General features: G+C 41.3%; 1 protein-coding gene across 1 annotated transcript in view; it reads right to left on the reverse strand.

The window, feature by feature from the left end:
• bbs9 (Bardet-Biedl syndrome 9) overlaps positions 1–16,491 on the reverse strand; it is a 193,393-nt gene that overhangs the window by 122,734 nt on the left and 54,168 nt on the right. Inside the window, exons 10-13 of the mRNA XM_079640904.1 lie at positions 15,012–15,152; positions 13,846–13,941; positions 10,632–10,804; positions 9,835–9,987 (exon numbers count right to left, since the gene is read on the reverse strand). Coding sequence (XP_079497030.1) covers positions 9,835–9,987; positions 10,632–10,804; positions 13,846–13,941; positions 15,012–15,152 — 563 coding nt within the window. The remainder of the gene's footprint in view (positions 1–9,834; positions 9,988–10,631; positions 10,805–13,845; positions 13,942–15,011; positions 15,153–16,491) is intronic.

A 16,491-nucleotide genomic window follows, 5' to 3' on the forward strand; every position in this document is an offset into this window, starting at 1 on the left:
TACTCGATGGACTGCTGGAACCGATGTGGATCGTGTTCTCCAGCTGCAGCGTTTAATGACCCGGACTTGATTAAAATATGGCGATAACTGAAATGAAATTTGATCTGATCAAGCCTGAGGGAACTGGGAGGAATTAGATCCAGACTGGACTGCGTCTGGAGTTCAGGGCGGGGCTGAAAACTAAAACTCCGTCACTGAACGGTTATCTGATCCCGCTGATATATCGAGGGTTAACACAGACCAATCAGAATCAGCTTAACTCCAAACAACATTTTTAATGACGTCTTGCTTCCTGGAATTTAAAGATTTATGTCCTAATAATTAAATATTTCTTCTCAACATTGGCTGATTCCTGGCCTGCATATTCTCATTTATTTAAATTAATTTTAACCGGACATTGTGAGCAGAGAGACAGGGAAGGGGTGGTCAAATGCATGAGTGGAGAACAACCTGTTTGGATCGTGAAAACGTTTAATTTTAGTCTTTTTTCAAGAAGTTATTTGTACTACTTGAAATTGTAGACTCGTTCTACTTGTACTGTTCTTATCACAATATCTACAGCGAGCTCCTGAACCGCCTCAGGAGGCTCATCATCGTGGGAGGAAAAGACAAAATCTCACCCCACACACACAAACACACACACACACACACACACACACACACACACACACACACACACACACACACACACACACACACACACACACACACACACACACACACACACACACACACACACACACACACACACACACACACACACACACACACACACACACACACACACACACACACACACACACACACACACACACACACACAGCATCGCTCGTCAGTCAGCTGAATGAAAGACAGCCTTTCAGTGATAAGACAGACAGTCACATAAACAAACTGTCGGAGGAAAAACAAACCAGACCACCGTCACACCTCTGTGCTCCATTCAGCCTCCAGAGGGGTCTCAGTGTGTGTGTGTGTGTGTGTGTGTGTGTGTGTGTGTGTGTGTGTGTGTGTGTGTGTGTGTGTGTGTGTGTGTGTGTGTGTGTGTGTGTGTGTGTGTGTGTGTGTGTGTGTGTGTGTGTGAGAGAGAGAGAGAAAGCACTGATGGGTGTACATGTGTGTGTACCTGGGGTGAAACATCTTCTGAGGGAAGTCAGAAAATGATCGAGAGAGAGAGGGAGGAAGTTCCTCGGCTCCCGTCGGCCCTTTAATCTGATACACAAACACACAGAGCACCTAAGAGCCTGCCATTCACACACACCACACACACACTCTCTGTGCATGAACACACACTTGTTCAAACACACTAGAAAGTCAACTGTGTCAAGAGTACAAGTGCAGATAAAAGCAGGCTGCAGCACACACACAACCCTGTATCCAATACAGGAAGCCAATGTGAATCACTGGTCAGTTCCACAATCAAATATATATGTTTTAATACATTACTTTGAGTAATGTACAACATGTTTAACTATTTGATCAGATGCAGAGTTCCTTCCTTTCCGGTGTCCAGCTTAATTATATAAACAATTATTTTGCATATATGTATATATATCTGCTTAAAAAGGTCCAATGGGAGACCCTGAAAGAGGAGGGACTTATCCTCCGTATATTTAATGAAATATACTTAACTTTACCTTAAAAAAAACTCCTTAAAGCAGTGGTGGAAAGTACCTAAGTACATTTATTCAAGTATTGTACTTTTTTGATGTTTATACTTTACTTGAGTATTTCCATTTCGTACTACTTCATAATACTACTACGCTGCATTACAGACGCAAAATACATTTATTATAAAACTCACAGTTACTTTTTGTACGTATAAAAACACATGCTGATATGTTATAATGCAGTGCATGCATGTACTAATGTACATAGTATTTAACATTTCAGAATTTGGTCCACATTGACCAACCACAGCTCTAACGTGTATAAAAACTGGATAAAATAATAAGAATGATAATATAATACTGTAAAAAGATCCATTATGAGTACTTTTACTTTTGATACTTAAAGTTAATTTATCAAATATGACTTTTATATTTTATATTATTCAGAAACATGCAATTGTGCAGAATGAGTACTTGTACTTTTTGTACTCTAAGTACAAAAGTACTTTTCGATGCTAATAATGTTGTACTTTTACTTATGTTCATTTAGAAATCAGGACTTTGACTTGCAGTGGAGTATTTTAATACCATAGTATTTATAATTTTACTTAAGTAAATTATCTGTGTACTTCTTCGAGAACTGAGAACAAAATGATGATTTAGATTAAATCAAACAGATCAAATATTGAGTTAGGAGGACTGTTTTTTTAGAATTAGACCACGTATGTTCCTGATACTTAACAAAGAGAAGCATTTCATGGAGCCGACGTCACGTTCCATCTCAAAATCGTACCTGAATGAAGTTGTGTTTTGCTCGTTAATTGGTTGAGTACCGTTCTGCTGCCCTATATGTATCTTTTCCTGAAAATATATTTATGCACGTCAGGTTTGAGTAGCTGCTCCGTAAATCCGTTTGGATATGGTCCAAACTCTTGAACCCATAAAGACCTCTGGTGCAAACACAGGAAAGATAAACAAGCAGGGATAATCTACTCAAATGTTGCACTTATACGAACAAACACTAACTTTCTGCACACGAACACAGTCACTCTACAACGTCTCCATCCACGCATGACACAACTCTACTGAAATATGATTACACACAAACACACAGTTATGGATGGGAAAACACACAAATGGCCAAATGAAACAAGAGTACACATATATATACATATACATGGTGGAAATGCACACTTCCTCATGCACTCTGAGATACACACATAGACACAGGCAGTGAGAGGGCCGCCTGTTAGTGGTGGTGGTCCTGCTCCACAGTGGGATCTGTGTTTGGCCATGTTTAGAGCTCCATTTGGGGCCAGATAAATCAAGCTGCTGTCTACCAGAGGCCTCCATTAGGGGCCCCGCGAGGCCCCTGGACGGCCTGTCTGTCACCCCGTCCGTCAGCAGGTCGCCTCCTCCAGCGTTTGAACTCATAATTACAGGCTTAGCTTCAGCTCAGAGGGAAGTAGTGGAGTACAAATACTTCGTTACTGTACTTAAGTACATGTTTCTGGTGTCAGTACTTTACTCCACCACTTATTTTTCTGACGACTTTTTACTTTGACTTCTTACATTTGGAACAAAAATACCTGTACTTTCTACTTCTTACATGTTGAACACAAATACCTGTACTTTCTACTTCTTACATGTTGAACACAAATACCTGTACTTTCTACTTCTCTCATTTTCCAAACAGGCTGGTTCCTTTAGTCTGAATGTGTGTTTGGTGGCGTGATCATTATTATTTAGAGTCATTGCGTGCCTATTGATTTGAACACGATCCGTGTATCCATCATTTCCTGGTCTTCTCTAAAGAAGAGGGACCAATGAAAACGTTGTCATGTTGCCGTTGGTCACCATGGAAACATTCATTAGCTAACAATGACATTATTGTTCTATTAATATAAAGGGAGGTCAGGTACTCTTTAAAACAGCTGCTAGTTATGGGTACTTTTTACTGAAGTACATTTCAAAGCCTCTTTACTTTGACTTGAGTAAAGAAGTTTAGTCAGTACTTCTACTTTCACCAGAGTATTTTTAAACACGAGTATCTGTACTTCTACTTGAGTAAAGGATGTGTGTACTTTTGCCCCTCGCTAGCCCAGCGCTAATGCTAACACATGACGGACGTTTCACCTCCAGAGGAAACAGCGCCAGGGAAAAATTGTATGGGAACTGAGAAGTCTCCCTCACTTTGTTCTGCCCTCTTTGGTCCTCACCTCATCCATTTCCAGAAACGTCTTTTTTATTTCTTTGAGTGACACTCCCGGGGTTTCCCCTTTGGATTTGAGAGGTGAGTTAGCAGCGGAGCACTAGCGCCAGGCTAATCTCTGGCTGCCACAGATTAATCAAACACCAGTTAGAGGGGAGAGTGTAAAACAAGAGGGGCCGTGATGACTGATGGCTTTTTAAGGAGTGACGGGGGCAGGGAGGTGGAGGAGAAACACACCTCAGATCAGGACAGAAGACAGACCGAGCCGAGCTGCAAATTACCATCAGCGACCAAACAAACTTTGTGAATTTGATCCATACCTGGTTTGTCTTCTCTACAGTGACACGTATCACATAATCATTCACTCTATTCTCAAACTCATCCATCATGTGGGGTGTATTTTGGAGTCCAGCCACAGTGGTCGGCAGATGAAAAAGTTTCCTGCACATATGAAGTCAGACGTGGCTCTCAGGAATTCATGAATAAAATATAGGCTCATAAAGGCAGCACGAACAATGGAAATATTATCCTCCGCTGCATAAATGCACAGCCGACCACAGAGGCTTCTCACAGGGAGCCCGTTCCTCTTATCTCTGACGGAGCATGTGGAGAGAGACACACACACAAACACACACCGCTAACGAGGGGAAAATCCCCCCCATCACCTAAGATTGATGCAGAACATTTACCCAGCAGACATTCCTCTGGGCCCAAATGAAAGAGGTGGCTGGTTCACCGGCATTCCTGATTGGCCACACATTCCCCTGCCTTTCTGACGGTGTGATTGCTGGCAGGGAGCCTCGGATTCACGAGGTAAACACCCGCAATATATCGCCTTTCTAAAGAGTCGTATAAGGTTTCACCTGGGGAAGGTTTTTGACCAGGAAATCATCAATTAAAACGCCTGATATTGGTTGGAATAAAGGATTAGACTGGAAGCAGAAGGAATAATGTCCACCTTAACACACAGAGACATCTGAAGGGCCTCTGGGTGTTCAACTAAAGGGGGAACTCATTAAACTAATTGAATGACTGTTAAAAGGTTTATTTAGCTTCATCAAAATGTCTGATAATTGTTGGAAAAATTGAATTACTTTACAGAGAATACAGATGACGATAGAAATATAAAATGTTTTAAAAGTGAGTATTTTCTTGGAAAGCCGGAAGCTGTGACCGGAAGAGGGAAACAAGTTAAACACTTTAACTACTTTAAAATGTATTTAGCAACTTATTGTCAAAAGAGGGATGACATGAGCGAGTAAGAACAGAGAATATCATTGGAAAAGGCTCAAACTGAAGGGATGTCACGTAAAAAAGAACGATAGATATTATGATACATTACAAAAAGGTTGGAAATTAAATCAAACAGTCTGGGAAGTCAAAACTGTGACTGAAAAAGAGATATAAATACACAGAGACAGATGCAAAAAGGAAATAACAAGTCTTGGTAAATCATCCAATTGAAAAGCATATTTGATTTGTAGTCTTATCCCACTTGTCAACATGTTATTAAAAACGAGCATCTGATGTATTCTCTTGAAATCCAGCCTCTCACAGAAGACAAACTGCTGATCCATCCCCGGCCCTCTGCAGCCAAACACTGACATGAATTATTAATTTGACGCATTCATCACTCTTCCGACCAGCCGTCGATAGCCTCCATTATGGCGGGTGTGTATACATTACAGAGTGTATAGTGTGTCAGAAACTTCCCGCATACGAGCCGCTGGATGGCGGGAAGGGAGGAAGGCGAAGAGAGGGAGAGAGGGAGAGGAAGAAGGGCTGATGGACAGGAGTGACAGCAGAGAGCATTAGCTTCAGGAGGCGAGATATCAGAGAAAGATATCAGGCAGAGAGGAAGAGCTGGAGGAGGGAAGGAGAGTGGCGTTTCGTCGTTCAAACTGCACAGTGGAAGTCAAGAAATGCAAAGTACGAAGTGTTAAAGTAAATAAATATATCAAAATAGACATCCTGACATTTACTAAGAGGTCATGATGACGTGCTGAAAAACACATCTTGATATCGTGCATGTTATTTAACGTACTATGAGTATAAACAAAGTTGTAAGTATTGAAGCTTTTTCTCATTAATCTAAATTTGAATCCGCTTGTTTCGAGTCTCCTTTGTAAGATATCAAGGAATCATTCAAGAGAGTGTCAGGTCTGTTATTCAACTTTAGGGGACAGCACATAACTTCTACATAAACACTTCATATATGTACGTTTTTATTCTAAGTAGACGATTAGGAGAGGCCTTATTATGCTTTGGGGGTTTTCCCTTTCATATAGTGTATGAGTGCATATAAATGGTCTGTAATGGCTAACATCCCTGTGTGTTTGTACCTGATAGGGTAAGAGGCGGGACAACTCTAAGCGGTTGACCAATCACAACAGAGCCAGCCAGCTAACCAATCAGAGCAGACTGGACCTCTGGTTTCAGACAGAGGGTGAAAAGAGGTGCTGCAGCACAGACAGTATGAGAACAATAAAGAGCTTTTTGAACATTAAAGCATGGAGACATGTAGAGACACTACATACTGATATACACCTGAACATCAACAGGAGAGGACTCTTTAAAGTAGAGACACTACATACTGATATACACCTGAACATCAGCAGGAGAGGACTCTTTAAAGTAGAGACACTACATACTGATATACACCTGAACATCAGCAGGAGAGGACTCTTTAAAGTAGAGGCACTACATACTGATATACACCTGAACATCAGCAGGAGAGGACTCTTTAAAGTAGAGGCACTACATACTGATATACACCTGAACATCAGCAGGAGAGGACTCTTTAAAGTAGAGGCACTACATACTGATATACACCTGAACATCAGCAGGAGAAGACTCTTTAAAGTAGAGGCACTACATACTGATATACACCTGAACATCAGCAGGAGAGGACTCTTTAAAGTAGAGACACTACATACTGATATACACCTGAACATCAGCAGGAGAGGACTCTTTAAAGTAGAGGCACTACATACTGAGATACACCTGAACATCAGCAGGAGAGGACTCTTTAAAGTAGAGACACTACATACTGAGATACACCTGAATATCAGCAGGAGAGGACTCTTTAAAGTAGAGACACTACATACTGATATACACCTGAACATCAGCAGGAGAGGACTCTTTAAAGTAGAGACACTACATACTGAGATACACCTGAATTTCAGCAGGAGAGGACTCTTTAAAGTAGAGACACTACATACTGAGATACACCTGAATATCAGCAGGAGAGGACTCTTTAAAGTAGAGACACTACATACTTATATACACCTGAACATCAGCAGGAGAGGACTCTTTAAAGTAGAGACACTACATACTGATATACACCTGAACATCAGCAAGAGAGGACTCTTTAAAGTAGAGACACTACATACTGAGATACACCTGAATTTCAGCAGGAGAGGACTCTTTAAAGTAGAGACACTACATACTGAGATACACCTGAATTTCAGCAGGAGAGGACTCTTTAAAGTAGAGACACTACATACTGAGATACACCTGAATATCAGCAGGAGAGGACTCTTTAAAGTAGAGACACTAAATACTGAGATACACCTGAACATCAGCAGGAGAGGACTCTTTAAAGTAGAGACACTACATACTGATATACACCTGAACATAAGTAGGAGAGGACTCTTTAAAGTAGAGACACTACATACTGATATACACCTGAACATCAGCAGGAGAGGACTCTTTAAAGTAGAGACACTACATACTGATATACACCTGGACATCAGCAGGAGAGGACTCTTTAAAGTAGAGACACTACATACTGATATACACCTGAACATCAGCAGGAGAGGACTCTTTAAAGTAGAGACACTACATACTGATATACACCTGAACATCAGCAGGAGAGGACTCTTTAAAGTAGAGACACTACATACTGATATACACCTGAACATCAGCAGGAGAGGACTCTTTAAAGTAGAGACACTACATACTGATATACACCTGAACATCAGCAGGAGAGGACTCTTTAAAGTAGATACACTATATACTGATATACACCTGAACATCAGCAGGAGAGGACTCTTTAAAGTAGATACACTATATACTGATATACCCCTGAACATCAGCAGAATAGAGCCCCAAAGAAATTCTTTACATATTGCAAAGGAATAATTTCATTCTGTTAAAATGTGCGTGACCTTTCACTTAATGGACCAATTATCTTTAAATACGTGTATTAACTTACTCAATGTAAAACTCTGTTGTGTGTTTGCTTATTTATCTGGAGGGAATGAGGGGTCAGCTTGGGAGTTTACAAATGTTTTAATGGACGCTTAATTATTAATGTTAATGTTCAAACAATATTGATATATTTGTAAGGAAATAAATGACTGCTGATACTGTATGATTACAGTAAATGCTGCTGATTATAAACAAAGTGAGAATATTAACATTTCAATGAAGAACTGACTGCCTGACTTGCATCCGTAGCCAGCCTGAGGTGAACGCTGTTTATTTGAATTACAACGGCATTAGAAACTTCAACAAGCTCATTAATTTGCTCCCATTGAACTTTGGGAGTAACTGTGCGTTAAATTAGTGTATTGTTAGAGAAGAGAGAGTGTGTGTGAGATCACAGAGAGCCAAACGCTGACGCACTGACAGCCTCAGCGGCTAATGAGCGGATGAAGTCACACAGCCTCGCTACGCTAACGAGAAGCTAATGGACGGTGGGGCTGATGACCGCCAAGTCAGGCTGCAGAGTAAACAGCAGGGGCAAGGAACCATCCCTTTGACTCTCTCTCTCCCTCTCTCTCTCTAACACACACACACACACACACACACACACACACACACACACACACACACACACACACACACACACACACACACACACACACACACACACACACACACACACACACACACACACACACACACACACACACACACACACACACACACACACACACACACACACACACACACACACACACACACACACACACACACACACACACACACACTTAATGCAGCTCCACCCTACAGTATGTCAAACTTAAACAGAGAGCGAGACAAAAGCTAAACGGCTGCTTTGTTTCAAAATCAGCTTTACACTGACCTCAGCTACAGCACACACACATACATTAATACACATGAGCGTGCAGGTACAAGTGTGTGTAACAGATTGTGTCCGTTCACAGTAATATGACTGCTTGCATGTGTGTGAATGGGTGTGAGCTCACAGCTAATCACCTAAAGAGAGGAAGTCCAATAAATCAGCAGAATGCAACTCTCACACTGTAAATCTGCACTGACACGTCATTGCTGTGTGTGTGTGTGTGTGTGTGTGTGTGTGTGTGTGTGTGTGTGTGTGTGTGTGTGTGTGTGTGTGTGTGTGTGTGTGTGTGTGTGTGTGTGTGTGTGTGTGTGTGTGTGTGTGTGTGTGTGTGTGTGTGTGTGTGTGTGTGTTAATGAAAGACAGCATAAGAAAGTGGTGAAACTATCTCTAGGGTACTTTTTTTCACAAGAACTTTCTCCTTTTTCATTCTGTGGCTGCATCATGAAAGCTTCTAAATACCAACACCTTTTATTTGATTAACACATTTGGTTTTATGGGGAATTGCATGTGTTTATCATCAACTGAGAAGCTTTTCTAGAAACTAGAAACAAGTCTGCTGATACCGCAGGGTGAGCAGAAACAGCCGTAGTGAGATGTTGAATAAGATAAGATATATAATGTTTTCATCACAGCACTAATGCTCAAAGACGCTTTACATAAAATCAGAACAGAAACAGTTCAAAGAAAAACATAGACAGTAGGCCTAGTCCAAGTGCGGAGTAAAATGGTTGACATTTTGAAAGTGAATAAGTGAGTTTTGAGAGATGTTTTGAAGGAATGATATCCATATCAGCAGTGCAAGAGTGAATTGTGTGTGTGTGTGTGTGTGTGTGTGTGTGTGTGTGTGTGTGTGTGTGTGTGTGTGTGTGTGTGTGTGTGTGTGTGTGTGTGTGTGTGTGTGTGTGTGTGTGTGTGTGTCTCACCTGGCTGTACGTGGCATCCAGCAGTGTGTCCAGGTTCTGGAGCGGGGCCGGGGTCTTGTCTTTGAACCGGGTCAGCAGGCGGCGCTGGATGGCTCGGAACTGGACGGCCCGCTCGGACAGCAGATCCTGGTACTGCTGAGCACTGACACGCAGCTAACACACACACACACACACACACACACACACACACACACACACACACACACACACACACACACACACACACACACACACACACACACACACACACACACACACACACACACACACACACACACACACACACACACACACACACACACACACACACACACACACACACACACACATTGTTTAGGAAACTCTCAGGGTAAATTAGTTGAGACCAATTTGTCTTTTTTTCTCAGGAACGTTTCTAACGGAGTGACCTGGAATAAGTAGCAGCCATGATACGAGCTGTTTGAATTCTCTAGATGAGAGGAGAGGAGCTTCAATGGCTCCTTAATTATCTCTTTTTAGCAGAGGATACAATGGAAAATCCTTCAAAAAATGTAAAGAGATCATTCTGTCCCACGGAAACAAAGTATCATGATTGACAAACGCAGATCAAGTAAGCTACAGTGCTTGTTAATCATTTTGCACCCTTTGTTCTAACTTTCTAAATTGCTTATATGTTAAACCAAAAGGCAAATTACTGTGAAATTAATCAACATTTCCTTTAAATCCGTAACGCCACATCAATGTATTTGAGTGAGGTTAAGGAAAAGGGGTTCGGAACAGACATAGGACCTGATTTATGGTTGAACTCTCGTGTGTACCTGGAAGTGATGGTCTACAGACAGGAAGTACTCCTGCAGGGGGAGCGGTCCACTGAAGCTCTTCTTGAAGTCTTTCACTCCCAGTGTGGAGAAATGCTGATCGAATCTCTGCACCAACTCATTCACCACCAACCACATGTCCTCAAAGCGGTCGCTCTGAACGCGGTAACGCTCTGACAAACACACAGACACACACATTCAGGCAGGGTATGTGAACATGACAATTAGAACTGTCAACGAACATGACAAGCACTTTGATGTGACTTTGGAAGTAGAGAGAAAAGTCAAAGATAGTATCTCTATATTAACACTAGAACCGCCAGAGGTCGCCGGATACCTAAAACCGCCAACGGGTCAAATGTACCCGCTATTGATTTTCAAGGTACAATGTTCTTTTATTTATCATGTAGAACAGTGAGCTTTGATCGCACAGGGATGAAACCTATACCAATAGAATCTGTGGACTCTCAGCTTTTCATATGACATCGTTTGTGCAGATAGCATGAAGTATAAAATATCGCTACCAGTGCTGATTTAAACGATTGGTGTTAGACTTGTGTTTTGTTTAGGTACAAATCCCTCTATCCCTCTCTCTCTATCTATCTATAACTATCTATCTCTCTCTCTCTCTCAATCTATCCCTCTATCTATAAGGAACCGCAGTAGACAAAAGGCGTTGCTAATTTTATTGAAAAAAAGTTACATACAATCAAAAAACAGCTGCGGGTAAAATTGACCTGTTGGCTGTTCTAGTGTTAAAAGGCTGTGAAAAAACTAAAAAAGTTACCAAGATGTTTAAATGGGTTATAAGAATTAGAATTGAAGCAAAGGATATCTGTGTAACCAAAAGATGTTGAAAGATATAATTGGAGTCCATCTCAGAGTGTCACTCAGACAATATCAGGACTCTCTGATGTTGAATTTAAAAATATAAGCCCTGCTGCCTGGTAGACCCTCACACATACAGACTGTTGAGATATTGCAATACACCTGTAATATGCATTATACAGTATATACTTATTTTGATAATCCTACTGTGCAATAACAGTAGTCAGTTGTACGTGCAATGTAGCAGCTATTTAAACGCCGCTGCTCATTTTTTAGCCATGGATGAGTACGTTATGATTGTTTTGTAATAATATGTGCTTTTTCTATATATTCAACAGGTTAGCTACTTTAGTATTGCTTGCCTTTTATCTGTCATTTCACTTTTACTGAAACGCTGTACCCGCTGTGGAGCTTATAAGAGAATTATGATTCTGATATCCCTGATTTAATTACTAGTCACATGGTTTAAAGGTCACCTATTATGCAAAATCCTCTTCTTCATGTCTCTTCTACATCAACATGTGTCCCCTCTTCTCCATGTCTCTTCTACATGAACATGTGTCCCCTCTTCTTCATGTCTCTTCTACATCAACACGTCTCCCCTCTTCTTCATGTCTCTTCTACATCAACATGTGTCCCCTCTTCTCCATGTCTCCTCTACATCAACATGTGTCCCCTCTTCTTCATGTCTCTCCTACATCAACATGTGTCCCTTCTTCTTCATGTCTCTTCTACATCAACATGTGTCCCCTCTTCTCCATGTCTCTCCTACATCAACATGTGTCCCTTCTTCTTCATGTCTCTCCTACATCAACTTGTGTCCCCTCTTCTTCATGTCTCTTCTACATCAACATGTGTCCCCTCTTCTTCATGTCTCTTCTACATCAACATGTGTGCCCTCTTCTTCATGTCTCTTCTACCTCAACATGTGTCCCCTCTTCTTCATGTCTCTTCTACATCAACATGTGTCCCCTCTTCTCCATGTCTCTTCTACATCAACATGTGTGCCCTCTTCTTCATGTCTCTTCTACCTCAACATGTGTCCCCTCTTCTTCATGTCTCTTCTACATCAACATGTGTCCCCTCTTCTTCATGTCTCTTCTACATCAACATGTGTCCCCTCTTCTTCATGTCTCTTCTACCTCAACATGTGTCCCCTCTTCTTCATGTCTCTTCTACATCAACATGTGTCCCCTCTTCTTCATGTCTCTCCTACATCAACATGTGTCCCCTCTTCTTCATGTCTCTTCTACATCAACATGTGTCCCCTCTTCTTCATGTCTCTTCTACATCAACATGTGTCCCCTCTTCTTCATGTCTCTTCTACATCAACATGTGTCCCCTCTTCTTCATGTCTCTTCTACATTAACATGTGTCCCCTCTTCTACATTAACATGTGTCCCCTCTTCTACATCAACATGTGTCCCCTCTTCTTCATGTCTCTTCTACATCAACATGTGTCCCCTCTTCTTCATGTCTCTTCTACATCAACATGTGTCCCCTCTTCTTCATGTCTCTTCTACATCAACATGTGTCCCCTCTTCTTCATGTCTCTTCTACATTAACATGTGTCCCCTCTTCTACATCAACATGTGTCCCCTCTTCTTCATGTCTCTTCTACATCAACATGTGTCCCCTCTTCTTCATGTCTCTTCTACATTAACATGTGTCCCCTCTTCTCCATGTCTCTTCTACATTAACATGTGTCCCCTCTTCTACATCAACATGTGTCCCCTCTTCTTCATGTCTCTTCTACATCAACATGTGTCCCCTCTTCTTCATGTCTCTTCTACATTAACATGTGTCCCCTCTTCTCCATGTCTCTTCTACATCAACATGTGTCCCCTCTTCTTCATGTCTCTTCTACATCAACATGTGTCCCCTCTGTGGAAAGAGACTCTGAAAGTTTCAGGAACAAAGATTCTCTCTCTTTTTGATCCATTTCTATAAAAACCTGTCTGAAAATGAGCTGATCAGATTTTGGCCACTTTATGATGTCATAACGATGTTTTGGCTTGTGTAACCATTAGCCAATCAGCAACCTAGGTACCCTCCCCCTCCTTATCACCTGAATCTCCTCCTAGAGCACCATTGAGTTCTTTTTAACCAAATGTCTCTCAGAGGGGCGTGGGGAGGGGCTCCTTATTTTCATCTAAAGTAACGGACAGAGAATCAGCACTTTGGAAACAGGGCTGAAACAGAGGGGATTATGGGTAATGCTGCAATGATCTGTTTGGTGTGTCAGCCAATCAGAGACAGGTTCTGTATATATCTGAGACCTGTGATATGTTGATGGAAAACAGTTTAACAGGGGACCTTTAATGGAGGTAAACGGGTGAGAATCCCGTTCAGCATGTGGACTATGTGGTGCTGCAGTGAGACTCACGGGAGGTCTTTGAAGCTACCACGGTCACCTTGGCTCCCGCCAGGAACTGGAAAGCCAAACTATTCCCCTCCTTATCTTCAGATTTTGTTGAAAACTCTGCGAGGGAGACAAAGACAGACGGCAGCGCGATGAGACAGATATGACGGCGTATCGTGATGCAAGACGCCAACAAAAGGAGCAGGAGATACAGTCACACTGCTCACAAAGACACACACACGTGAGCTTACACAAACCCCTCTGCCCACAAAGGGCAGCGAGTGTGTGTTTAGACGTCAGAGCTGCTGCTGATTGTAGCTGATGGTCAGATAACTGAGAGGCAGAACAGAGATTCCCAGGGCTCACACACACACGTAGGGAATCAGAAATAAATAAATACACTCGTATAAATACACAACCACACACAGATACATAACAGTTGATTACACTGCATCTATGAATGTATACACACATGCACAGCTTCACATTTCTCTCATTCCCTTTCCAAGCTTTCCGATCATGCTCGTGTCTTTTTGGCCTTCCTGCGCTTTAACAATGTGTTGGGATTTTTAAGAAATGAAAACTGACTATAATACTCTTTGTTGTTAAATACCAATGTGCAATATATATATATATATATATATGCCGTTAATAACTGTGCCATATAGACCTGGCTGCTAAATAGGGATGCCAGAAACTGACCATGATCAAATTAGAAAATCGGACAGCCCTGGCGAATATTAATCAATTATTAATAATATTATTAGCATTAGTCTATATTTTTGGTTGAAACTAAGCCAGGAAAAATAAGAAAAACATAAATAATAATAAAAAAATATATAAATAAAATCGAATTTTAAAAAATAATTTCAGATTATGGAGATTGTAACGGATATTTGAAAAATCGAATAATCGCTGGCATCCCTACTGCTAAATCCTCAGAACTGTTACAGGATGTGGTTTTTTTTCAATTGTGTAACTTTTTTTATTATAATTTTTGTTTAGCTTTAATACCTTGGTATGCATGCTTCACATTAAGCTGTGTGTGTGTGTGTGTGTGTGTGTGTGTGTGTGTGTGTGTGTGTGTGTGTGTGTGTGTGTGTGTGTGTGTGTGTGTGTGTGTGTGTGTGTGTGTGTGTGTGTGTGTGTGTGTGTGTGTGTGTGTGTGTGTGTGTGTGTGTGTGTGTTACCTGGGAAGAGGGTGCTGAGATCGACTGGAGGCTGGTTGGTATCCACGGTGATCTTAAACTTGGTGGTTTTGGCCGGAGAGGAAGGGACACACATCAACGCCAGAGGGAGACTGAACCTGGACTGAAGAACCCTGGGAACTCCTGGGGGAAGGAAACATACCGGAAATGAAAGATTATCTAACAATATCTTTCCTTTTCGTGTTGCATCTCCCTCCATCTTCTCCGCCCTATGGAAGGTGTCCCCTCTCAAAGTTTACAGATATTTGCAAATTAATAACTACAAATATTTGGTTTGTACGTCTGCATTACCTACACCAATCATGCAGACGCAGCATTATGTTTTAAGCTCCATATATCTGGAACAAACTCCCAGAAAACTTGTTTTAAATCAAGACTGAATATTCTTTTTTGTACCACTGTCTTTGATTAAATCAAATAACCATTCATGTGTTAAACTGCACTTTTTATTCTTGTACTGTACACCTGTCTTATTCTATTGCAGATGGTTTAAATGGTAATATATACTTTTTAATAACAGTTTCTTTACGTATTTAAATGTATTTGTTACGAAGTTTCTTTTGTACTATGACTTTAATGCTTTTGTTAATTGCCTTGTTGTTGAAATGTGCTTCATAAATGTTTTGGCTTTATGAAACCTGATTTGATTCTGTGTTCCTCGAGTGCGTATCTTCTTGGTCGAATGCACTAAATAAAAGCGTCAGCTAAATGCAATGTAATGTAATAAATAAACTTGCCCTACAGTAATTATGCAGGTCAACAAAAGGTGAAATGTTGTAAAATATATAAAAACATACATTACAATAATAAAAACTGATAAATCTGATCATTTTGCACATTAATTCTTCTTCCGCTTCCTTTCGCTCTTCGAAAACTCATTTAAATTCACCTCCCACCTCCCCTTTAAGTGGCGCCACTTCCTCAAAACTCCCCTTTAATAAATCAAACCGGTCTGAACATCGTTTCCTTTCTATCGGCTTTGTCTCCAAACAGCATTCAGGTTTACATTACATCACATGACATGTCACTTGTTAGAAGCTTTTATCCAAAGCCACTTACATACTCAATACTGTGAAGTGTCTCAGGGACACAACGACATGCTGACTGCAGTGGGGTTTGAACCTGTCCACTGCGCCACACACCTCCCGCACGTTTACATGTGTCAACCGTGCAGATGCAGAGGCCGAGAGACTTTACGACTCCAGGTTTGGAGATGTGTTTGTGGACGAGCCGCACGGGAAGTTTTGCAAAAAAAAGTAGCGGGGAATTTTAACAAGAAAAAAATCAAAAAGGTGAGCAGGAGGCCAACTATAACTTTGTCCTGAGCTTAAGCAGTGCTGAGTTGCAGAAATCTACACTTAGCTAGAATAACAGAGCGAAGGGAAGGGGTGATGGAGGAAAGGAGATGGAGGGAGGAGGAGAGGGAGCAGAGAAACCAGTGGAAACACAGCAGAGTGAGAGA

Source organism: Notothenia rossii (genome assembly GCF_949606895.1).
Source record: "Notothenia rossii genome assembly, chromosome: 7".
Lineage (NCBI taxonomy): Eukaryota > Metazoa > Chordata > Actinopteri > Perciformes > Nototheniidae > Notothenia > Notothenia rossii.